The sequence below is a fragment of the Rhynchophorus ferrugineus genome, unplaced genomic scaffold, assembly GCF_030347505.1.
Source record: "Rhynchophorus ferrugineus isolate W39M unplaced genomic scaffold, kcgeb_rfMv2 rfM2, whole genome shotgun sequence".
Taxonomy (NCBI): Eukaryota; Metazoa; Arthropoda; class Insecta; order Coleoptera; family Curculionidae; genus Rhynchophorus; species Rhynchophorus ferrugineus.
The window spans coordinates 85381136-85408183 of record NW_027472581.1 but is presented as its reverse complement, the minus strand read 5'-3'; the positions used below and the strand labels follow the sequence as shown (position 1 = coordinate 85408183).

Sequence of the window (27048 nt, the reverse complement as noted above, 5' to 3'; positions counted from 1 at the left end):
TTAATTCTAATAGCGCCGTCTATGTGTCAGGTCGGGGACTTTTAAATTGACCTGTTATTTGAAAACAAATTAGTAAAAACACTAATATGTGCAGATTTTTGAAATTTAGTTATTAAATTGTTACTTGTCCTTGCCGACTAACCTACAATTTGTCTTTACAGTAACTTAAATCTAGGTATATATCTAGAAGGACCCATCATCTTAGTATCTGTGTAGTAATGTTTATGCATTATCACTGCTATTTTTCCATTAAATGCACCTCACTAATCTATACGAGTACAAAAAGTTTGATTCTCTTGAGTCTGTGCCCTGCTCCGGTGTTATTCAAGAGTTGTATTTACTTCGATATTGACAAGAGAATGCAGTCTGTTCTCATGTCTTCTTGCTATTCTCTTAAATTCCCGACCGATAGTCAGTATCTAAGGGTCTCGGTGCAATCTGTTAGTCATGTAGTATCTAAGTACATCTACAGTACTTTTCAGAACTTTGTTTGCATTTATATTATTTTTCGCGGAACTTGTTGAATTCCGTATGTCCATATAGATTCAAATATTTACTTGTATAATAGCAATTTATTATGTACTGATAATTTTAATTTTGTTCCAATATTAGAACTCCAGTTGTTTCCTTTTCTTTTTTACATGTCGGTTCCAGCGTTTTGCATCAAAATTCATTCGGAGATACTTAGCTTTGTTGCTATATGTAGTATTTATTGTTATTTTTGTGTGTGTGATCTGATTATACGTGAACTGTGCATGCACAGATTTACTTTCGTTAAATTTTACTTTTCAGGTCTGGGTCCAATTATTTATATCTCCACTTGTCTATTGTAATTTTAGTGTAGCTTCTTCGCTCTTGTCTCCGACAGTAAAAATAGCATTATCATCAGCAAATGTAGCCATTCTGATAACTTCCATTTGTGATATATTACATATGTAGAATAAACAAGAATGGGGAAACACTTAAATATGTTGAACAGACATAAATCTAGAAAAAACAATCTAGATTAAAATTTGTCCAAATAGAAAGCCCAAGGTCGACAAAGTTTGCAAAAATGGGTGAAGGACAATAATAATTAAAAAAAAAATAGTTTCTTTAATAGGTCGAATAGTAAACATAAATAACAGAATATAGAAACTACATAGATATATGTGAAAAGATATCACATATATAATATTGAGTTCTTGCATGCATTCTGGTTATTTTTTTGAAATTAAGATCATTATTGAGAAATACTGGTACAATATGTATTAATCCTAATATTTTTCATAATTTTCTATGACTTTCATCGTTGCGTTGCGTCAATTTTAAAAAGTGACCATCAGCAGAAAGTATATCTGGCGTGTACACTGGTTGTGGTAGAACTTCATATTAGAGCTGCAGTAGCCTTCTCAAATATTGAAATATATTTCCAAGCGTTGTCTTTTAAGAGGCTCAAGGCTTCAAGTAGTTGTCTTCTTGCCCTTGTTACTTGGTATTGCTTGTGTTTTTTTAACAATACATAACTTTGGTAAATATCGGTAACAACTGTTTTATTAGGTTATTGGGTTTTTATATGCGACAATTTGTTAATCTCACCATATGCAATTTATGGCCATGAATATTCCGCTTCGTTATCAATGTGGATGGCTTTCTTAGTTTAACGGATGAATTTGCGCATCATATTTTCATTTTAGATCCAGTTTTTCTCACCAATCAAGACGACACAGAAAAATCCTCATATTTTGCCTGGTAATTTTTTTATTAACTAATTTTCCTTTCTTTTGGATCTTCTCCATGGCTCGTAATCATCTGAAAATAGTTAATTCATCAAATTCAAAAACATATCCATATAGTCTACTTGAAATAATTCTGTTGACTATCCCAGCTTTCTTAACAACATAATTGTTATCAATACTAATTATGTTATTTTAAGGAAATAGTGTATTGGTGTCCCTTTTAGTTTAATACATCTTTCTTACATGGAGTTATTGTCATTTTTCTTTCTCATTGGATACTTTTAAAAAGTATAAGATAACATGTTAAATTTAACTGTGAACCACCGAATATTGGAAAGACCAAAGTTTATGAATCATTCTTTCGTATTCAAGGTATAAATTCACTGCAGTTCAGAATAATTTCGAACACAAACTCATTAACGAAGAGATGAACGATGTTTTACCAATAAGTCATGATAACAACCACAGCTTTCAACTGCACAAATAAAACATGCGTTGTGGACTATATGCAACCTTCTGAAAACCTTAATTTTTAACAATATATTAGGCTTTAGCTGCTAAATTTGTCATATGTTTCATGATATTAACATAAAAATCGACGTCATTATACATGGTAGCATCTTTAAATAATTTTATCAACTATATGTTATGTTATCAACTATATAGATCCGTTGAAGTATCCCATTTTATGCGGTGTTTTATACATAGTATAATTTTATGTTGTTATATTTTTATAAATTTTACATATCTTAGTGTTTGGTTATTATATATTTTTCTATTATTTGTCTTCCAGTATGTTCAAGGTGACAGGATGGTCCTTCCTACTGGATGAATTACAAACGGAAATAAAAGACCACATGGTTATATGAATAAAATATTTTAATATTATATACATTTTGTACAATTTACGGATTTTACAAAGATCTAATCTATAATTTACAATAACTTTTATGTACAATATGCACAATTTCCATTATATTAAGTCAAATAAATACTAGCTATATAACCTCCAGGTACTTCTATATTACACATTTTCCTCACATCCTCGTTTTTCAGAAAAGAAAAACAAAAACAACGGATACATCATTGTCCTAGAGCTGTTATTTCATTTAAATGGTTAACAACAACAACAAACAACAACAAAGAAACCCTGCCTGAGAGACATTATTCTCTTATTCGTCGTTTAATTCTTTTTTTTTTGTGGAGAATTGTGTCAAATAAGTGTGCTTGTGTGGTTTGTATTTGTGTGTGTGTGTGTGTGTGTATGTGTTTATATATATACAAAAATTATTCAAGTGTTACTGCCTCTACATTATAAAAGTAAAGCAGAGTATGAAACTATTTTTTCGGGAGAGTTGAACAGTTTTCCTTTCCTTTTTTTAAGACTCTTAAACCTAACTCATTTTACACTTTATTTTATTTCTATAAAAATATAATCACAGATTTGTAAAAATGATAAAAACCTATTAAATATACACATAGGGGGGCGTATGTATATTTATTTATATATAGATATACGTGTATATTTAACGACATTTGAGTTTAACTCACAGATATAGTACGGCATTCGATTATTTTGTAAACCGCACGATCGTATTTGTCCAAGTCCAGTTTGATCACAGTAGTGGTAGAAGGGTTCCGCCGAAGCACTGCCTCGCCGACGAACCGGGCGAAATCTATTTACTACCGGCAGCCACACCCGGTGACAACCATCTCCTTGTAATTCTTCAACACCACCTTGCCGTCATCGTCCAGATACAGCATGGAGATCGAGTTGAGGGACGTTGGCACGCAACAGGCCTTCGGCACCTTGCTGGGACTGACCGAGTTCATCAGGGTCTGCACGATGGCGTGATTGGTGGTGTTCAGGTGATCGGCCAGCGGCCAGACGCAGTCTCCCGAGCAGTAGTACGCGTCGTAACTCGGGGGCGCCACAATCCAGTCGTTCCACCCCACGTCCACGAAGTCCACGTACATCTTGTGCCGGCTGCACTGGGTGTTCTCCTGGCGGCGCGAGTGCTTCTTCGCCGCCCTCCTCTTCCGATTCTTCACCATGTCCTTGATGTTCGAGTACGAATTCTTCCGATCGTCCGTGTACGTGTACAGAACTGGTTGAATCCTGCTCCAGGTCGCCTGGTCCTCGTCCAGGTCCCTTTTCAACCTCACGTGATTCGCCTTGAACGGTCTCTCTCCCTGCAAGACGGTCACCACGAGACCGTGGTTCTCCCGCGGCGTCTTCAGCCATCGTTGCACGGCCTCGGTAACGTCCAGCTTCAACGAAGTGTTGGTCGAGGCGCTCACCTCCTTGCTCTCGATCAGGCGCTTGATGGCGCCGTGTTTCCCCTTGCGACCCGGCTTGACCACGTCCTCCACCAGGACCCGGATACGGGATGCCTTGGACGCGTCGCCGTGCTGCAAACTGGCCCGGTTCAGTACCACCTCGGCGTGCTGGAAGATCTCGATGTCGGGGATGGTCGGTTCGAATTTGAGCCGAAACTTGTGCGTCTGCTGAAACCGTCTGTCGATCGGACTTTCTGCAAACAAACAAAAAACGACGTTGATTAGTATGAACGGACATTACGTAAGATCATCGCGTGTTCACAAGTTATAATTATCACAATTCTTTGTTACGTGCTGTTTGGTGAAGGGTATTAATATAAAAAAGAAGTTCGGATCGTATTTTTTTTCTTTTCAGTTCTTTATTTCTTCAAAACAGTCAACATTCCACTAATTAATTTTTTATTTAATATTAATTATGAGGTGTTGACTCAAAAACTCTTAAACATTTTTGTTAATTTAATATATTGTAATATTTTATAAAAACATGATATAACTTGTTAGCATTAATTTATAAACATAATATAATAGCTCTTAACAATAATTATAACACTTCTTGAATCCTATAGAGTTTTACAAAAACTTGATTAAAAAGTATGTTATTCTCATTTATTAGATCCACAAAGAATACAATATTAAAGAAATACGGAACGTGTAATCGATGCCAAACTTGAATTCATATTGATATCAAGTAAGTTTGAGTTTCTAGCGATATTAATTGAGGCTTCGTGCTTGGAGATTACTAAAATCTAGATATAATGATTAATTACCGTAACCATTCTACTGTCCGGTCTTTTTCTGTTTAAAGCTCTTTTCCATTTTATAATTAGCGCAGTCAGTAGGATTCCGAAAAGATTATAAGGATGATTGTCCTAAGCTAAATGTTCTTTTTTAAATTCATTCAATTAACCGAATATAAATTAACTATGAAGAAAAGAAAATAGGTTAACAAAAGGTGCTCATAGACCCCTAGCTTTAAACTATTCTACGTAAGAAACATTCAAGTTTTGAAAACACCCCTAGTGTATGGATTTCCGGCACATGGGTCACAGTCACAGTTCAAGATGCAAAGCCACCAAAGAGGATTGTAGTTGTTCAGATCATAAGCCCCAGACTATAGGAATTTGGAGTCACCAAAACTTAGAGAACCATTCCACAATAGGACAGCACGGAAACTAGGGTAGAAACAGTGCCATTACAAAGACCTTCAAAGGAAAACTGGCGGACGAATGAACCATCAATTACCCAAAAACAATTTTACAACAATTATAATCTGTCTAGGTGAGAAAACGACTATCGCAGCCTTACTGATGGCCATCTGTTCTAAGACTACATAAATGCTGAATAAATGAGATGGGTTTGGTCTGTTTTCTAATACATAAAAATCCTCGATGTCGTTTTATATGGCCATTTAACAAGTCACCTCTAGTTTCCTTAAATAAAACGAAAAATAAGAAAAGTAAAATAATAAATTAATAGCCTTTCTGTGTTGGTAAATGGGAAATAGTTTTATCCGAATGGCGATGCAGGGTCTCCAGAAATATCAATTCCTTGGTTCCCAGTTGCACATTCTTCACGCAGTTTAAGGCGAATTTTAAAAACTGATTTGAAAATGTTCGCGTACAAAATTCAATTAGTCCAAAAATTGCTACCGAGAGATCCTGACTAACGAGTTGAGTACAGTAATGCAATGCAAAGGCTGTCTGGTGAAATTGAAGATTTTTCGTCTAAATTGATTATGAGCGATGAAACCCATTTTCTTCTCAGTGGCCACGTCAATAAATCATGCTGGAAATATCATTGGTCCCAATTTTTTGAAAATGATCAAGGGGTTGCTGTTACCGTTACTGCTAAACGGTACCAAGACATGATTTCGAAATTTTCTTGTGCCTGAAATGGAAGAGCAAGGACTAGGGGACATGTGGTTTCAGCAAGATGGGGATACAGCATACACAGCTCGCTCAACAATTCAATTATTGAATGATGTTTTTCCACGAAGACTAATTCGGCGAAGTGGCGATTTAGCATGGCCAGCCAGATCTCCGGATCTAACAGCACCTGAAATTTTCTTATGGGGTTTTTTAAAATCAAAAGTTTATATGAATACGCCCCAAAGGAAAAAAAACTAGTATAAAACGTACATATTTTTTCATTTTTCATATACAAAATGTAACAATAATATCAAAACTTCTTAACAGTACACAAATAATCAAACTATATATGTATAATAACTTATTAATAAATACTGTAATTACTCTGATATATCCATATTTTTGTTATTTTATAAGTTTTAATACAAAAGATATTTCTTTTAAGTCATACAAATCAAGCTTATTAATAATTGCTAATACATAATTGGCCATACTGAAATTAAAGAAACACTCTATACATTTAACATGCGGCAATATACTATCTTGATTTTAAGTAAACATATCTTAGATTCCTGGAATTTTAAAATAAACTTCCACTTATTCCTATTAAGTTAGTCTGTATGTCTAGATTAGTTAATAAAAATCAATTATTGTTAACAGTGGTCATATTTACATAAAATAAACATCACGTCTATAACGTAGTTTCTGTTTATTTGTAATTAATTTCTTAGCTAGTGTACATCTGGTAAAAAGATTACCGATAAATTTGATTTATGTATATTATAGGAGACATAAAAAAACATTTTTATAAAATCTATTTCCCTGAACGTTGTAAATTTATCTGTTTTTCTGTATACGTCTGTAATAAATTACTTTGTTTTGCAGACTGTATGGCTGTAACAATTAGAATTATTACTATATATCCAAGAAATAATATATATAACATTATAAATAATACGCGAAAACTTCATGCAAAATTTTGGTCTATATCAAACTTATTTAGATTACAGACTTGGACTTGAAGTCTAGGGTATGAGCATTAGCAGGTTTGTATGGCATTGGAAATGATAATTATGTTAATGTTGATAATAAAAAAGGTTGATTATGAATCAGAGGTCCTACCTACTCCAATAGTTGAATTTAGGTCAGCCTGATCATAAAACTGTAACCTAACTGTAGGAGTATTGTCGAGGACTACCAATCGATGAAAACGATGGTCGAAATGAATGAAGGAACTTAACTTTGTGAACTTAACATATGATTACCAAGACTATTGACTTTGCACACCTTAAACTGAAACCTATTTTGAAATCAGATATATCATTCTACCAAAAGGATATAAAACATAGAGGAGCAGTTGGCTGAATATATGATACCAGTTGCTATTATTGTAAAGGCTTTGAGGTCATTCATTATCATCACAGCGTCGAAGCTTTTGATCGATTTGCTTTGGGTTAGATATAGATTATACTTATATTATATATAAGACCTACTTAAGAATACTTAAATAATAATTTCTAGATCATCAAATGTCGTTTATCCGATTCTAAGATGTACTAAATATCAGATGTACCGAAAAGTCATTACCGGTTTTTTTTCGGAAAACAAACTAAATGATTTTAAAAAAATGGAAACATTTATTTATTCAATTATTTGGCCATTTGATTTTACACATCTTTTATACATCGGATAGGGTAAAGTCTGAAGAGTACGGCGGGTGCCATAATATGTCCCATTCAAGGGCTTTCAGTCCTTCCTTGACTAGTTTGGACCATTCTGGAGGTTTTTCGATTAATGAATGATCCAAATTGATCATTTTCTCTCGGTAGCGGTCACTATTAACTATTTCACCAGGTTTCAATAGTTCGTAATATATCACGGCACACTGGTCCTACCAAAAAGCCAATGATTCGGCCTTGGAGTCACTATGCGAGACATAAACGACGCCCAATCATACTCTTGAAGCCGGCGATTTTTCGATTTTCCATTTGGCTATCATTCAATTGATGTGGCACCCATCTTCTCATATTTTGGATTTCCCCTCCCCCTCATTGCTCGTAATTGGTTGCTAATAGTTTCTTGGGCTACATTTAATGGTTCTGCCAATTCATTTGGAGTTTAGGATGAGTCTTCATCCAAAACCCCCTTGCAGTTTACCAGAACGTCCTTTGTCTTGCACATCGAAATAACCACTTCTGAATTTACACCTCACCATAGGCTACCAGCAAACGATGACTTTCAGCGGTTTTTCTATTAATTGAATAAGAAAAGTTTAAGAATTTCAGGCACGTAACTTGATATTTTCAAAGAGGTATGACGGTGTTACTTTTGCGAAATATAACATGTATAGCTTTGAAGTTTGATGTCAGGAGAATAAAATAATATAGTTGTCAAATCATAATATTTCATACTTAAGCCTAACGACTGTTTGAAAAATCGACAAGTGTACCGAAATGACTTTTCGGTACTATAGTGGGTATATCTAAAGATTCATATATTAAATGCAAACTACGTCCAAGGCATTATTGGTCCTTAATTAGTTTAATATAATCCTAATTATATTTTAGGAAGTTGTATACAGTTATCTTATTGTCGTTGGAATAAGAGACAAAAAATTTTAACACATAAGTGTATATAAAAATATAAAAACACATATATGTTATTTTTTACAGATGTCAAGCTGTAGCGTCAATATTAGTATTGGGAACTATCGACTGTTTAGTAATTGGCTACTTTTTACTATCGACTGTTTCAGTCGCTATTTTCGGTCCGACTGATTTTGTTACTATTTACTATCGACTGTTTCAGTCGTGTACTTTTAGTTACCATTTTTGGTTGTACTAGGTTCATTCGACTGATTTTTAACGTTCTGCCTCTGTCGTCCTAGCCGCGACCTTGACTATTTCGATTACTCCCTCGATTTTTGTAAAATGAAGCATTTACTTTGTTTAAAAAAGCTCTAGTAGTTATTGTACGATCATTCTTAATTATGCCATGAATTAGTTTTTTTTTTTCTATGATTAATTATATAATTTATATTTAGTATTTACGGTTATTGTACATCTTTAGTTTTTAGGTCATCTTTAAGTTATGTTGTATTGTCTATATTTATTATAGTATATTATTTGAAAATAGCAATTAACATATTTAAACACGATAAAACATTTGTGGGGTATTATTCCAATCCATAGAAAAATTCCGTTCCTTTTTACAGATCTATAGAACATTCAAATAGAAAAGGTAATTCTACTTCGTTTAAAAACAAATTATTAATTGCATGTTAATAGTACTCAGTATTTTTTTTCCTTTTCTTTTTTAAAGTTATTACGTGAAGAAATATGTACATCTCCTTGTCGTTTATACTACCGTTGGAAAATATAAACATATATAAAATCAACTGCACCAACCAATTATCTCCGTCCCTTCCTCTCTCCCAATGTATACAGGAAAGAGAATAAAACAGTCGAACCGTGCATTTGACTGAAAATAGTAATTACTATTTTCAGTCGCTAGTTTTTTGACTATCGACTGATTTGCGACTTTCGACTGATTCGACTGTTTTCAGTCGATAGTTCCCAACACTAATTAATATTATTTCTGTTTATTTACTTCAACGTCTTAGCAAGTGCGTTGTATTTTAATACGATTCCATGTACCCGATCGATCTTTCATCAATGCCAGTCCTTCGGGCATTTTTAAAGCACGATTTTGAACACGATTTCACCACCCAGTTCCTTGCTCGCTAGCTGATCGTTCACGATTAATAGCGCAGACTGAACGACGCTCGTCAAACGTATTGGCGGATAATCTTCGCGAATGGTGGCGCAAGGTCACTTTTCAATGCTGCCACAGATGAAAAAGTTGTTGAGCAATGTCTGTTCTCATTGCTGGCTGCGATTTGAATAAATAATCGCGCCCGTAGTAGGAAAAAATCAACGATACACGTCAGTGTTTCATAAGACTCAGCTGGTAAGATACAGGTAGGGTGGGGCTTTCTGTCCAAACACCTGGTACCATTAGCGACTCGTCGGGTAAATTTAATTTAGTTCTAATAACAATAATATATTCGTTTAAGTTCAAAATATAGATGCAATGATAGTACAGGCATTATAAATATACGTCACTCATGAAATCTCATAGGTAGTACCGTTCTCGGTCCATAACAATCAGTTAAATGTCGATTAGAACTGGGAAAAAAGGTTTCGAGGTAATTATGTCGATAGTTGCGGAACTTGTTCGAAAGTACCTTCACCCGATCGTTAAAATATTAATTAAGCTCGAGGGTACGCCACTGAATTCGACGTTACATTGTAGGTAGTACTGAAACCACAATGAAAAATCTATAATTAGCAAGGTAATTAAAATATTTTCATGCTCCTTGTTTATTATGATATCAACTATATGCAGTCGGTTTCTTGTTGACATATATATATATATATATATATATATATATATATATATGGTTTTATATTTTTATATAGACTTATGTGTTATGTAATTTTTTGTCTCTTATTCCAACAACTATAAGTAAACTGTATATATTCAATTTTAATAAATGTTTCACTATTTCATAATTCTTATCATCATAAGAATGGTGTGTTGGTGATAACTCATGACAATCCATTTAAAAAAAGTTGTCCGAAATAAAATGTGGAAGTTACCACTGGAAACGCGTGTAGTTAGATGGATTTTATTATTGGTAAAAGAACCTACCAACATGCATGAAAATGTAAAGATATTGTCATTGTTAAGAAATGTGTTAATATGTGTTAATTCTTCGTCATTTTGTTAAATGAAAATGTTGAACTATAAGAAATAGTTAAAGCATATGAGAATTCAAATATTGTGTACAGATGTTGACATACGATTGTATTTTTAATCGACTTCGAAAAAGGAGGAAGTTATATGTTCGACAGTAATTTTTTAAAATGTATGTTTATGGACCGATTTTCAAAATTCTTTTTTTATTCGAAAGAGTGCACTTCCGAGGATATTCTGTTGGGACCAAGTCAGGATCTGATATTAGGAAGGGGGGTAATCGAGGTAAACCTTCAAATTTCAAAGACACGTAAAGTTTTCACATATTTTTCTATCTAGAATAATCAGATATTTGTGTATAATATTATTGCTGAACTGCTATATGCAGTCGGTTTCTTGTTGACATATATATATACATATATATATATATATATATATATATATATATATATATATATATATATATATATATATATATATATATATATATATATATATATATGGTTTTATATTTTTATATAGACTTATGTGTTATGTAATTTTTTGTCTCTTATTCCAACAACTATAAGTAAACTGTATATAACTTCAACCAAATTAGAATTATATTAAGCTAATTAAGGACCAATCATGTCTTGGACTTAAACTCGCCATTAAATATACCCCAAGAAACAATTACAATTACGAGCAATGGGGATAATCATAAAGATAAGAAAATGTGTGCCACATCAATTGAATGATGGAATTTTAAATAAATTATTAATTTTCACAAAAAAACAATATATATATATATATATATATATATATATATATATATATATATATATATGGTTTTATATTTTTATATAGACTTATGTGTTATGTAATTTTTTGTCTCTTATTCCAACAACTATAAGTAAACTGTATATAACTTCAACCAAATTAGAATTATATTAAGCTAATTAAGGACCACTCATGTCTTGGGCTCAAGCTCAAAAATAATTGGTAGACAAACCATTAAATATACCCTAAGAAACAATTACAATTACGAGCAATGGGGATAATCATAAAGATAAGAAAATGTGTGCCACATCAATTGAATGATGGAATTTTAAATAAATTATTAATTTTCACAAAAAAACAATATATATATATATATATATATATATATATATATATATATTGTTATTTTTAAATATATATAATATATTTATTTAATATAATTATATATTTAAAAAACTTCTTTATTCCCTACTTAATGAAGACATTTTCTGGTTGAGTGGTGAGTAGGATTGGACATTCCATTTAAATATTTCCAAGTAGGTTTTCATTTTACTTCGGGTTATATTGCAAAATTGACATCGTGATTGTATGACGGACCATTTACTTTCAATGCTTGGCTAGTTTCTATGGTACATAGCTAATTTTACTAAAAATGTCCTTTAATCTTCAAATATAAAATCGTAATTCCTACACCTTAAAAGTAACCACTCTAAACTATAAATAACAAATACGTCATGCAGTTTAATAAAATATAGTAAGAACCAATTAAGAGCAATATATATGTAACGGTAATAGGATATATCAAATAAAATGTAAAAGCACATCCTAGTTGAAGGGATTGAAAACATTTTGGACGTGTTTCATCACTATAGATAAGGTTTCCGTCTACCATCAAAAGAAAAATCTTAGTAAATAGTCTGAATCTTACTACTCAATTCTTAAGCGATTTTGAAGCTTTTTGTAGTAATCTTCAATCAATATAACAAACTCGGTAAAAAATTTCAACTTGTATACGTTTTGTGGACAAAATAAGTAGAAACTATAAAATGGCAAATAAAAACAAAAAAACAACAACATTTCGAAATTGAAAAGGTGCATTAAATGTTATAAAAACGTAATACGTACACACCTACTAATAAAGAAATCTGCTCGATCATTACGTCCACTTATTCATTAATAAATAAACTTATAGCTTACAAATATAAACAGGCATATCTATTTATTATTATAATGTTTCATAATTGGTTTCGAATGATGTATAAATAAATTTATATTTTAATACAGCCGAAGAGAAATTGAAAATTCTATTTGATTATATGAAACTAAATATATAAACACTGAAAGTTGTACCATGCAGTTGTTTGAATATACAGACTGAAGCGTATTTATTTCAGATAGATAATTACTTTTATTAATTAAAAATTCTTAATCCTTGCTTCTACGAACAAGCGGTTTTTTTACATTAACAAGCGTGTAAATAATGTATTGTTAAGAGTTTCTATGCACTTTTGATTTAGAAATGCAGCTGCAGTTTTAATAATATATATATATATATATATATATATATATATATATATATATACATATATATATATATATGTATATATATACATATATATATATATATATATATATATATATATATATATATATATATATATATATATAAAATGACGAAAACTGTCAAAAGATTATAATTTTTAACTACTCTGAGCCATTTTAGTAAAACTGTTCATTGGTAATGCTTCTCCACGTACAATATATATTTCCAAATTTAGAATAAATAATAAATTTTAGCCATTACTTATGTTAAAACATAAAAAGGTACAAGAAAATTGGAGAAACCTCAAAAACAATGGTGAAACTAAAGTTTAATGTTGAATATCAATGACAAGAGACGATTCTGACCACCCCGATGGTTCGGAACGCTGATTTTTTCAAAGAATTTCCCAGCATTAAAAGTCGATTTCGAAACACTTAGGACAAACCGTCCTCTAGGCACAGGTAAGCCCAGATTAGAAACAGTGAAAGCGAATAGTAATCCTCTCTAGATACCATACGATCCCGGCCCCATTGAGTAGTTTACGATCTTCTTATCAGATAAGAATACCCTTAAAATGGAGGTAATTAAAGCTATCTGGTATTAGGTTTAACCGTTGTATTAACAACATGGTTATGTCAAGTAGTCTCAACACTTAAGAATGTCGTAAAATGTTCGGTAGGCGAAAATGTGAAAAGATGGAATCGTCCTTTTTTTATGTGGCATCACCGTTAAATACTGTATTTATTTTGACAGATCTCGAGGTTATATGGTACCCACAATAGCCCCCTATAAATACCTTTCTGTAACAATAGAGAATTTACAAATTTATTAAAACTAATACAATAATGCTATATATTTTCTTTCTAATTTTTGATAAAAGGTTTTATAAACAATATGTTTACTTAAGAAAAGTGAGATTTTACAGAATAATATTTATCAAACCATTTTTAGAACAATTAGTAAATCCACACCTGGTTAAGATGAACAACTATGTTTTAGCTATTCAGCTTCATTCGCCAGGAGTGATTTTTGAAGCTTTTTAAAGTACTTCTGTGAAAAGGTTGGTAGGCTTTCTTCGACTACTGTCCGCATAGCTGTCTCTCTTTTTGACGTTATGGTATGATCAACTTACTTATTGGTTTCAACGATATTTTTCTGCATCAAAAGTATAATGTTTAACAAACTCACAAAATTCCATTTTGCGTTGTTTTTGGAAATAATATAAGTTGGTTCCCTAAGATCAGTGTCACTAGTAAAGTAATATAATGAAGTTTAATATTATTGAGATATTACAAGAATTGATTAGAATGATGTCACATACATTAAAGATGAACATTTTCTGTTAAAATATTTAAAATTTACTCCATGTGTTCGATAAGTACCTTAGGGTTAAGAACAAAAATAATGTTTATGTATACTTTGTATTATTTTAGGATAATTATTTGTATCAGCAATTAGTACTAGCGATGAAACCAACTTTTTGTTGTTATTTTTCTGGCTTTTCCTGGTACTAGTTTTTCTTTCAAACCACATTTTCACATTTAAAAATAGACATACACTCTGAGCGCTATAAGTGACGTTTATAGTACATTGGTGTGCTAATACTTGTGCTAGTCTTTACTATGTTATCTTGGTGAAAGAGACTTCTTCTTCGCAAATACGGTTTTTCATTTGGTCAGCATTCCCATCAGACATTTTTATATCCAAATAAGTTATTAATATATTCTGTACCCAATTCAATTGAGATAACTACACCGTCAGCTATCTCACACACTTTCACTCTCCAATGTTAATTACGATGTCGTGGAACTTTTCACATATTTCTGAAGTGATAGCTTTATTCAATTTACTTTTTTCATTGTATTAACCACACAAGTGCGACATCGGACATATATTCTATAAAAGTATAGTAATCACAATCCTAGTATTAGTATCAGCAAACCTTTTATTATTACCTTATGGCAAAACTAACTGCAGCATTGATGCTGATTATGCATATCACAAAATAATATTTATAAAATATCTTGAACTAAGCTTTTAACTAAATATCCCTTAACAATTAGTGTGCAAAAATTGAGAAATAATTGTATAGAAGAACAGGTACCAAGGATATTAAAATATATAGTTAAAGGTTGGTATATACTGATTTTATTGAAATCTGTTTTATAATTGAAAAGGATAATAGGAAAAGTAGGTAGTAGTTTAAATGTTGTTCTTGAAATGAAAATAGAAATTGATTTTTAATGAGAAATAAGTTATTTTACATTTTGAATAGTATATTTAATTTTGTGTTTGTTTTAAACATTGTGATTGATAACTCTGAAATTAGCCAAAATAATGCATTTTTAAAAATAAATTTGAATCAAAAATAAGAGGGGTGTAAATAGTTTTGTTTATAGAATCCGTCGGCACCATAACACGGGAATAAAGCTGGAGGAAATAGTGAAAAATATGAAGGCTTTCTCGTTTTCATTTCATTCTTTGACACCAAGTGATAGAAAGCATAAGAATCGATGATATGTGAATATTAACCATAGGTTTGAATATGAGAATAAAAACTATAATTGTTACTTGTTTTCATAAAGCAGTACCTGACGAAGAATAATATTAAATGAAACATAGTAGATTAGGAATTACATTTTTATACACTTAGTATTAATTCTAATTAAATTTGATAAAATATTTTCATTATTTTATAATAACCAAAATAAAGCTTGTGGAAATAATGGAAAATAGGGAAAATATATTAATTTCTTTTGGCATCTAATGACAAAAGGCTGTACCAAAACAAAAAATGAAGGTATCTTATTGTTAAAGATAATTTTCCATATAAATCAGGGAGTATATTATAACTTGAATTGTTTCTTATTGAGACAGTTATTATGAAAAAAGCATTGGTTCGACTAAGGGGTTTCATAAAAAAATTACTCATATTAAACTTTATTATTTAGGATTGTGAATAATTAGAAGTGTGTAATTTTATTCCTGAATTAATTACCTTAAAATTCAAGATAATTTCAATTTTAATAAATGTTTCACAATTTCATAATTCTTATCATCATAAGAATGGTGTGTTGGTGATAACTCATGACAATCCATTTAAAAAAAGTTGTCCGAATAAAATGTGGAAGTTACCACTGGAAACGCGTGTAGTTAGATGGATTTTATTATTGGTAAAAGAACCTACCAACATGCATGAAAATGTAAAGATATTGTCATTGTTAAGAAATGTGTTAATATGTGTTAATTCTTCGTCATTTTGTTAAATGAAAATGTTGAACTATAAGAAATAGTTAAAGCATATGAGAATTCAAATATTGTGTACAGATGTTGACATACGATTGTATTTTTAATCGACTTCGAAAAAGGAGGAAGTTATATGTTCGACAGTAATTTTTTAAAATGTATGTTTATGGACCGATTTTCAAAATTCTTTTTTTATTCGAAAGAGTGCACTTCCGAGGATATTCTGTTGGAACCAAGTCATGATCTGATGTTAGGAAGGGGAATAATCGAGGTAAACCTTCAAATTTCAAAGACACGTAAAGTTTTCACATATTTTTCTATCTAAAATAATCCGATATTTGTGTATAATATTATTGCTGAACTGACGTGACGGAAGACCGGAAATCGTTCAGTGGAAAAGCCGTTCAGTTTGTTTTAGACACTAACCATATCATATGAGAAGCCGTAGAAATATTGCTGGCACCTGCTTCTATGGTGTAGCTGTTAGAGCGCTCAGCTCACATGCGGAGGTCATGGGTTCGGTGCCGAGCCCAAACTATTAAATGATTTATACTGATACTGATTGATAGGCCAAAGATATTTTCAATGTTAAGAGATGTATTAAAATGTCTTAAATCTTAGTCATTTCGTTAAATAAAAAAGTAAAACCATAAGAAAAAGTTAAAGCATTTGAGAATTCATATATTGTGTATCGATGTTGACGTATGACTCGATTTTGCTTTAGAAAAGTTGTTCGAAATAAAGTGTGGAAGTAACCAATGGAAAAGCGCGTGGTTAGAGGGCTTTTATGATTGGTAAAAGAACCTACCAACATGTATGAAACTCCGCACGGTATTTGCCGTAGTCAAATAAGCTCCTTTCTTGGGAATGGCCGACGTGACGAACTTGAGTCCGCTCTGTCTCTCGTACAGCCGGATCATCTCTTCGGGCACAACGACTTTGCTCTTATCCACCTTGGGCCGACCCTTGAACCCGAACAGGGACAGCAGGTTGTTCTCTATCTGTTGGATGTACTCCTTGGGGTACGAGTGGGTGGAGACCTCCAGCGCCGCTAACGACATGAGCCAGCAAAGTTTTATCAACTGCATTCTAAAACCTGCAACAGAAATGGAAACCGTTAATATCGAAATGTCGCCGAAATTGCGGTTTTTAAATCGATTTTTACGATCGAAGGCGTGCACAATAAACGCGCATAGTAATTGGTTACCGAGAAAAGAAATCGGCGCTCGTAAAGCCGTCGATTATTATGAACAATGGCGTTTTTAAAACTGCCGGTTTACTATTTATAAAATGTTCGGAATAATTGACTTCCTCTCCCGTCCGCCGTTGTAGACGGAACACGCGCTAAAACCGATCTTATCAGCTCGTATTAACGTCGGGTTGGTGACATTTTTTGACATTTTTCACACAAGGACGTCCACTGCTTATTTTTATCTATAAAATATGTCCAAAACCTTGAGCAGCGACTCTATGATATTTGTTCACCCGTTTATTTAATTCGTACTATCAATGTTATTATAGTAATTTTGTTTATTACGCTTGCTTTTTCAGTTTAGTATTTAATTTTGGATTAACTATTTTTTCTATTATGATGGATTTCTATATGGAACGTTGTTGTCCTAAAACAAATGGTCTCGCCCAACTTGGTCACTGACATGATTGAGATCATAGTTTCTTATTGGATTTTATGCTCTCAACGATAATTAGTTTTCTTCACCACTGCGCTGCCATGCTGGCAATGTATCCAATTATTTTCAACATAATAGCGAATGTATTTATACGAAATATTTTTAAAACACATATGGCGTTCAAAATAAGGCTACAAACTCTTTGAGCGATCTGATGTCCACTGAGGATAGTTTTATATCCGCTTATGTTGTCGCAGATGTTGAGCCTTCTGATATTCTTCATGAGATAATTCACACAGCAAAGCCATATGGTTTAAAACTAATGATCCAGCTAGATCAAATACATGAGTTTAAGTATTTGGGATCAGTAATACAGAAGATGAAAGTGGCATCTATCATCTAAGCAATAAGCCGAATAGGCGAAGCAGCAACATAAGTATTTCTTTATCTAAGATGGTGCGTATAGAAGAGAGGAAATATTAGTATCAAGACTAAGACCTATCTCTTTCGAATGTTTATCTTGTTAATCCCTCTGTATGGTTCCGAGGCTTGGATTTGTACACTGTTACACTCTCGGAGCCTGCAGAGAAAACAAATTCTGCATGTCTTTCTCCGAGGTCGTATTAGAATGTTTAAAACTATCGAAAAGAAATACTGTTCACTCAAGTTGGAATTCCATATCAATACAAGTTCCTGCTTTATTTTTACGTAATATTTGTATTTCTCTCACAAGTAACCATACATTTTCCATTTTTACTTCTGTGAAATAATTTTATATTAGAGCGGCATTTTTGTTTAGAGATATAGATGTGACTTAAGCTAATATATACTAATGTGTATTTAATGTAATAAAAGAAGTGTTTTTTGTTTGTCTTCTAAAAAAACTAGCCATAATTTAGATTACACCAAATTAACACAATCCATTAAAGAAATTAGTATTGATAACACCATCGTTTACAAATCATGTTTGATTAAGTATGAGTATTTCTGGTATTAACAATATCCATTAACAACGATCAGTAATATTATGAATATATAATATGAATAAAATAATAAACTACAACAGCATATGAAAAACCTAAAAGGAAATAAGACCTAAAACAGTCTGTACGAGTGAAAACTCATTCTGTCAAAAAACACTTTGTACCATCTCTTCGTCAGCAGAACAGCTAAAGAGTTGACCATATTGAATCTATTATCTTTCACAAAAAGTAATTTTATGATTTTTATTATCTTCTTTTTGTTACATTTTAAAGTCTCCTTTTTACCAATAAAGGTATATTTGGACCGGGCCTACGTCTAATGTGTGTTCAGAACTACGGTCCTTAGCACTAAACCTACCGACTGGCGAGTAACCAACTTAAAAATTCTGCCAGAAGACATTCAGCCTGATTATCGACGTGACTGCGATTATTTTTTTGTAGGATGTTGCACTTTTGCTTTTTGGACAATTACAGTTCTAAACAATCACAAACATGCATTCACGATTATGCCCCAGCAGGATTCGAACCCGCGACTGTCGCAACAGTAGGAGGGGTCGTTCTCTCGCCTACTGCGCCAACCAAGCCGGCTTTATTTTAATTCTTGTTCATATTTATTTGATTTCATCTTATAGTTTCAAAAGCTGAATAAAGAAATGGATGATGCATTCGCTATCAAAAGAACAGAAACAAATTTTTGTACGAATTTAACAAGGATTCAAATTACTTTAGTTTCCTAAATAAATTTTTAATGAAAACAAGAGGGAAAACCCTTTTCCATCATAACAATATACCTGTTGTAAAATCTGTGAACCACAATACATGAGGTTTCCACATTATTTGGCATATTTAGCTCCCACAGATTTGGTTTTTCTCATAATTCAAAAAATGATTTTATGGAAAATGACTTTTGTAGAAAAGCATTACAGTGATGGCACGCACGCATTAGATGATCCGTGGTATAGGTTGATCAAAATTATAATAGGTTAATAAAAAATAAATTAAAATATGCTGGCTTGGCGGCGCAATGGTAAAGGCGATGGGACGGTCCTGTTGCGATAACCGCGGGTTCGAATACTGCTGGGGCATGGTCGTAAAATTGTTTGTGATTGTTTAAAATTTGTGAATGTTCTAGACAAGAGTGTAAAATCCGACAAGGAAAATGATCCCAGTCACGCCAGTAACCAGGCTGGGTAAGACCGGATGTCTTCTGGGATGATTTCTAAAGTTGGTCAGTCGATAGGCTTAATGCTTAGGACCGTGGTTCGGAGCCCACGTTAAACTCTAGGCCCAGTCTAGATAAACCCATAGTTGGTAAAAGCAACCTTTACAATATATATATATATATATATATATATATATATATATATATATATAATAGAAATAGAAATTAAAATTAATAGCATAAACAAATAAATAAAAAATAATAAAAAAAAGGTCGATTATCTAAAAAATCGAAAAAAATAAATAGAAAAGAGGAAATAAGGTTTAGTGGTTCCAAATATTTCTTTTAGTTTTAGTAGTTTTTCGATAACTGGACAACAACAAAGTCTAATTAAAAAACACATCAAACCACAATAAATCTAAACGAAACAACAAAGTAGCCAAAAGACGAGTGAGATAATCAGAGATCATAAAACTTAAGTGTGAACCGAAACGAAAGCGATGTTTTCCCCACTCGAAACGACTGTATGCACTGGAAAAATGGGATAAGCAAATAAACAGGACGCGAATGGTGATTCTGTTTTTTCCGATTTGTAATTAACAACGAGTGAAAACTAATTTCGTAAGACGCACTGACGTGAAAAAACAAACGGTCGCTATTTAACTTTGGCCAGATGTTAAAGATGGTCAAATTGCTTTAACCTCGATAAATTTTGTGTACACATTATTAAGGAGTTTTCTCATCAACGACGCTCCGCTACAGATAATTTACCGTTAACATTTCACACATTTCTCGCTCTTGCATTGTCTCCGTGCACCGTTCTTCACTCATTTTCCGATTTAGTAAACAAATTCGATCAGACCAACCGTAAAGTATAGCGGAAGATTCAGATATCTCGAAAAATATCACATTTCGGTCTTGAGATTTTTTGCGAAAACTACCAGAAAACGTAGCACTAGCTCCCTATAGTCTGACCAGACTGTATGGCTTCGCGCAGAATGCAGAAAATAATGCAGTTTAACTGACAAGCACAGAAGATACGTACTGTAAGCTTTCTCTACAGATATATACAGCAGGCGGTGTGACCTCAACGATATAGTGGAATGGCGGAAGAATAATATTATAGGCAGTCTCTTTGTTAGTTGATTTTAAGCGGCTAAAGATACAGAACGAGAGAGAAGTAACAGTTTTCGAAACGAGAAAAACTCGCATGTATGTGTGCTTGTGTTTCTTTCGGAGTATTCTAGATATGTACCATTTAGTGTACTATTATTAGATCGTCAGTCAATCTGTTTGTACTGTTTCATAACGCGATAACGGTTAGATAACTGTCGGTCTTTAACATTCTGGTTTTTGCGTATCGGAGAGAGGGGAGAGGCGCGATTATTTAACAAAAATCAGTTTTATGTCGAATTCCGACGCCAGCATAGGAACTACCAGACATTTCTTACTACCCGCATATATAATTCGACCAAAAAATCATTGAACTTTTGACATAAACGGCCAAGCGGTTTATTTATTTTAATAATATATTATTTCTATCCCACATAAAGCTATTTATATATAGTGGTTTTCAGAGCAAGGTAAATATATAAAACAATAAAATAATCAATTTTTTTAAATAAAACCGAAATGATAAGATAATTATGATCCAAGTGAAATAAATTAACAACTTTCAATAGCATACAATGTCTGTCAGGAGAAAATCTTTCTTCCCAGAAGAAAATTGACTTCCCATTACCTGAAACCGGTTTAAATCTAAGGTCCACAAGAGGCAAGAATTATTAAACAATGAAAACATAATAATCTTTTTTACTAATTATTCGAATCAGGGCGTTTTTCTCATAATTAGGTGCCTTTAATATCTAGCGTTGATATTTATGTTACCCGCATCACTTCTTTACATTAACAGTTCGTTATCTTTCTTGATAACCTTGTTAATTTTACATACAAGTCAGAGAATAAGTTGCAGATTGAAATAATCTAAATGATATTAAAAGTTTATTAAATATATTATAAATATAAATCGAAGAACTGAAAAAATAATATAAACATTTAAGGAATAAAAAAACCTGAATATACTCAGAAGAACATATAGTATGTTCAAAGTCATTTTGTACATACGTCATCTAAATTTGTGACATCAAAACGTCGCAATGTTACCGCATCAATTCTGAGATTTAGCTCAGATTGGTTTTGACATACAACAAAATTCTAATCCAAATAAAATAATTGAACAAAAATGTTATCAAATATAATTTATTTTAATATTATACTATATCTAAGAACTACAGATAATTTTACTGCCACAATAGTTTATAGGTTAGAGTTATAACCTCTAATCACGTCTGACAACCGGACGACTTGGTCAGGCTCATTCGTTTACGTGTTTGAACTAATCAGATGTTTCTCTTGTTAACTAGCATAGAGTGGGAAGGAAAATGTCTGATTCTAAAACGAATTTACAAATTGCGGCAGACAATGCATTAAACATCTTGATGACGTATGTACAAAAAAACTTTGAACGTTGAAAGGACTATAATTTATAGTCAAAGCAAAAGGAATAATTTCATTTAAATAGTAACGACCGTTCAGAATAATAAATAATAATAACAACAGAAATATTCCTTACACATCAACTGTATCCAGTAAAACACAAGATAACCAAAAACTTCTTCAAAAATAAAGACTACTGTGATAATAAAAGATTTTGATTTAAAAGAAGAATTCATTCCAAACCAAATTATCAACGAAGAATACAATTAAATATTTTGCATTATTTGCGTATTATCTGCCTCCTAAAAATGTCCATAGAAATCATATTATTGTACAACTATTCATTGATTCAGATGAAATGAAAATAACTATAGCAATAGAAATATTATTTGCAAATCAACTATATCCACTAAAACACAAGATAACTAAAGCACCAAATTATCAACGAAGAATATAATTAAGTACTATGCATTACTTGCGTGTTACCAACCTCCTAAAATGTCCATAAAAATCATAATATTCCACAAGTATTCATCTGAATCAGATGAGTCGAAAACCTGGTTATTCATTAAACTCAAAATTTCTTATTGCTTAATGACAGTGAAGTTAAGGAAAATACATGAGAAAATTGACGTAAATTGGTTAAGAGATATTAAAAATAATTTTCCTTATTTAAAAAGCACATGACATATATAAAACAACCAACACTTAGTGATATTATATATCCTTAATATTGTGCTTACAGTATAGATATAAGATTTCAGACTCAAACTTAATTTGTATTTGATGAATATACTCACAGTGGTCCATTTCTAATATGTTTAAAACACGGCACAGTGTCCACAAATAGTTCGCCATACCAATTCAAAGGGTTTTTGGCTCTTCAACCTTCGAGTACGTCCGTTGTTGTCGAGTGGTTGTAGTACTTCGACTTTTTATATTCAAGCGATCTCATCTGGCATTTTTACTCACACGGATTAATTTCTTCGCTGACCGTTAGTACCCTTAGGTCTTATCTTTAATATGCCATGGGGTGTTAGCAATGCTGCGAAGAACTTAGTTTTGATAAGTTTGCATCACATCATATTAAAATTTTTTTTATAACAATAACGATTTTTTTACAACCACCACATTTTTGAACCTCATATCAAGTTCTACTTGTTTTTTCTTAGCATGTTCTTTCCATTTGAATTTGGCGTCATATCCAAGCATTTTGTCATTATTACTTCTTCACATTTAGGGATATCACTGGCCTAAGGTAAGTACAGTATTGATGAAAGGGCATCTTATTGTTCAATCGCATAGATGGGTTTCAGATCTCAATATTCTTGAACTAAGTCACATAATTTACAAGTGATTTTCTTAAAAACACAACTTATTTAGTGCAAAACTCAACATCATTAGAATTACAAAATACTTGTTAAGGCTTTGGGACCTTAAAGTGTCTTAAAAGTACTATTATTCTAGAAATATAACAGAACAAATTTCTTTTTTTATCATTTTTCATTTTAATCTTTCTGGTAACAGTTGAATTCCTGGTTGGAAAAACGTTTTATATAAAAAATCAATATATTCTCATCTATTCATTCTTTTTTACCCAAACTATTCTCTGTATGCTTTGTTCGTGATGATATTTTCGACGTAAATCATACGAAATATAAGTATTTTTTTAAAGATACAAATTCTTCTACTACAAAACTCAACATCATTAGAATTAAAACATACTTGAAGTATCTTAAAATACCATTAATTAAATTCATATCAGTGTAAAAGATGTAATAAATATATGTTTTAGTATCAATGAGAAAAATATAAAAACTGAAAAGTAATAAGAAAATATTATATAAAAATTAAGCAATATTTTTGTCCCAGTACTAACGCGTCGTTTACGTATATCCAAACCAGCATTAGCTGTCACAAAACACGTTTAAAGGTGAATTTCCATCACAGCATCGTCAGGAATATTCGAGAACCGCGGAACACCTGAAAAAGAAAAACGGATTTTTACCTAAAAAACCGAGACCCGCCATTCAACAACCAACAGCCGATATGTTCGACTAACAGTCCAGTCGCTCGATAAAATCCGGCATAGGAATGTCATAATTGCATCCAATATGAATACCAAATATTCAGTATTTATTAAAATCGAACTGGTACGCGCGAACACAAAATTCTTAATAGCCGTCAACATAGCGAACTAACCGGTCCACACCATTGGTCGTATATTTCAATTTCAACATTAGGTTTAGTTCTTTTATATGCGTCAGCGTTTATATTTATTATTTTCGTTTTATCTGTGATACTCTCTCGTTGTCTCTCTGCCTCTCTCTCACTCACGCGTACTACGTGAGTGCTTGTCTCACAGAAGAAAAATCCATAGAAAGATACTACGTTTCGTACGAAGCAACAACAGTCGATTGGTTCTCAATGTTAACACAAGAAGAACAATAATAAGAGAGAACAGAGGTGTGGTGTGGACCACTGTGTGGAACGTCTTTGTGTTTACGCATTTATTTCTACCATTTGGCACTAACTTAAAATTATTTTTCGAACTCAGGGGATAAGCAAATTTATATGTGGTGTGGACCACTGTGTGGAACGTCTTTGTGTTTACGCATTTATTTCTACCATTTGGCACTAACTTAAAATTATTTTTCGAACTCAGGGGATAAGCAAATTTATATGAGTTTAATTTTTTGATAAAAAAAGTTGCTAGATAACGATGGGAGAGTAGGAATGGTGAAAACGAAGTGCTAATGAATAGCAAACAAATAGCAATGCACAAAACTCAAACAAATCTTTTATTTCTGTATTTTAGTCTTCTTTTTACCAGCTAGGGTTTATATGGACTGTTTAACGTGGGCTCCGAGCCACGGTCCTTAGTGACCAACTTGGAGATCATCCCAGAATATTTTCGATCTTAACCAGCCAAGTAATTGGCCTTCTGGACAATAATAAACATATATTTATAACCATGAAACAGCAGGATTCCACACGCACTAAGCAACAATAATCGATTAGGTCGCAATGTTAACACAAGAAGAAAAATAATAAGAGAGAACATAGGTGTGGTGTGGACCACTGTGTGGAGCGTCTTTGTGTTTACGCATTTATTTCTACTATTTGGCACTAACTTACTATTTATTGATTTTCAATGGCGGAAATAAGTCTCGCTAGATCGGTTTAATATTGATTTCGTAGTTTTGACCGGTTGATTGGCTAAAAATTGAACTAAACATGTCAAATATCGGTGTGTGGAAAAGTTTTTATCACATATTTTATGTTCAAATATATTGGGCATACCCTTTTTTTACAAAAGAATAATCTTGATATTGTCTGAAGAAAATCACCATAATATAAAATTGGACATTTATCATCAACATAATTTTGAAATATTAACGATTTTACATCGCCATATATAATCTATTTTTCTCGTTTTTATTCTTTTCAAGCTTTGGGTCGAGCGCGTCGCGAAATTTGAAAAAATATTAATTGATAAGTATCTATTACCTAGAAATATTGATAAAACATTTTACAAAATGACAACCTTCGACTACATATTTCAAAATTTGCGAGGAATCTATACAAAAACGCTTAAATACGATGTTTCACGTTACATGTCGTATTCACCGGACATAACACCTCCAGATTACTACTCACGCGTGGATGCATATTCCTATCGATTCGTGTATATCATCAAAAGATAAAGCATTTTCTCGGCATGTTAATAAATCACATAGTATTTTCATTTTCTCAAGGAGTAATTTAACTGGTGTGTACATATTAGCATAATGCATAAAAACACCTCCTTGGTTTTCCAATGGTGCGTTTTAATCAATAAGCTTTTGGCATTTGCTGATGAAAATAATAGTAAAGCAGATTAGTTGCTATTTGCTTTATGTTAACTGATAGAGGTTTATGAAGCATAAATAACTTCTTATTATTCTGATTCTGATCTTGTTCAATGATCAATAATATTCAAATCACTTTCATTGATATACAAATCGCATTAATTTTAATAAGTAATTAATAATAAGCCAAGAAGCCTTGATGAAAAAGCTTTGTCTACTTGATACAACATACATAGTTTGTAGCGCCAGAATAAAATATTACTGAACTCACTAATAACGGGATAGATGGAACTTACATTTAGAAAATCAACTTGCATTTCACACTAAACAAAATTAGAAAAATCAAACTTAAAAACCATGATAAATATAAATGAATATAAATTTTATATCTTTCATAAAATTATTAAAAAAGAAATAATGAAATTATATTCATACATATACTCACTAACTAAATATTAATATCCAGCGAAAAATGGCATCAGATTTTTGAGAGAATCAGAGTTACATATTTATTGCTTCCTAGTGAAGATCCTTCAATATACTTCCTTGCCGGCTTGGTCATCGCAATGGTGAGGGCGACAGGACGGTCCTCCTACTGTTGCGATAGTCGCGGGTTCGAATCCTACTGGGGCATGGTCGCAAATTTATGTTTGTGATTGTTTAACATTTGTGGTTGTCTTTAGACAAGAGTGCAAA

The 27048-nt window shown here is 32.1% G+C and overlaps 1 protein-coding gene across 1 annotated transcript in view; it reads right to left on the bottom strand.

Annotated features, from left to right (window-relative positions):
• Nucleotides 1-2579: 2579 nt before the first annotated feature.
• dpp (decapentaplegic morphogen) overlaps nucleotides 2580-27048 on the bottom strand; it is a 31584-nt gene continuing 7115 nt past the window's right edge. The window contains exons 2-3 of the mRNA XM_076396730.1: nucleotides 17041-17328; nucleotides 2580-4252 (exon numbers count right to left, since the gene is read on the bottom strand). Coding sequence (XP_076252845.1) covers nucleotides 3402-4252; nucleotides 17041-17320 — 1131 coding nt within the window. The 5' untranslated portion in view covers nucleotides 17321-17328 and the 3' untranslated portion in view covers nucleotides 2580-3401. The remainder of the gene's footprint in view (nucleotides 4253-17040; nucleotides 17329-27048) is intronic.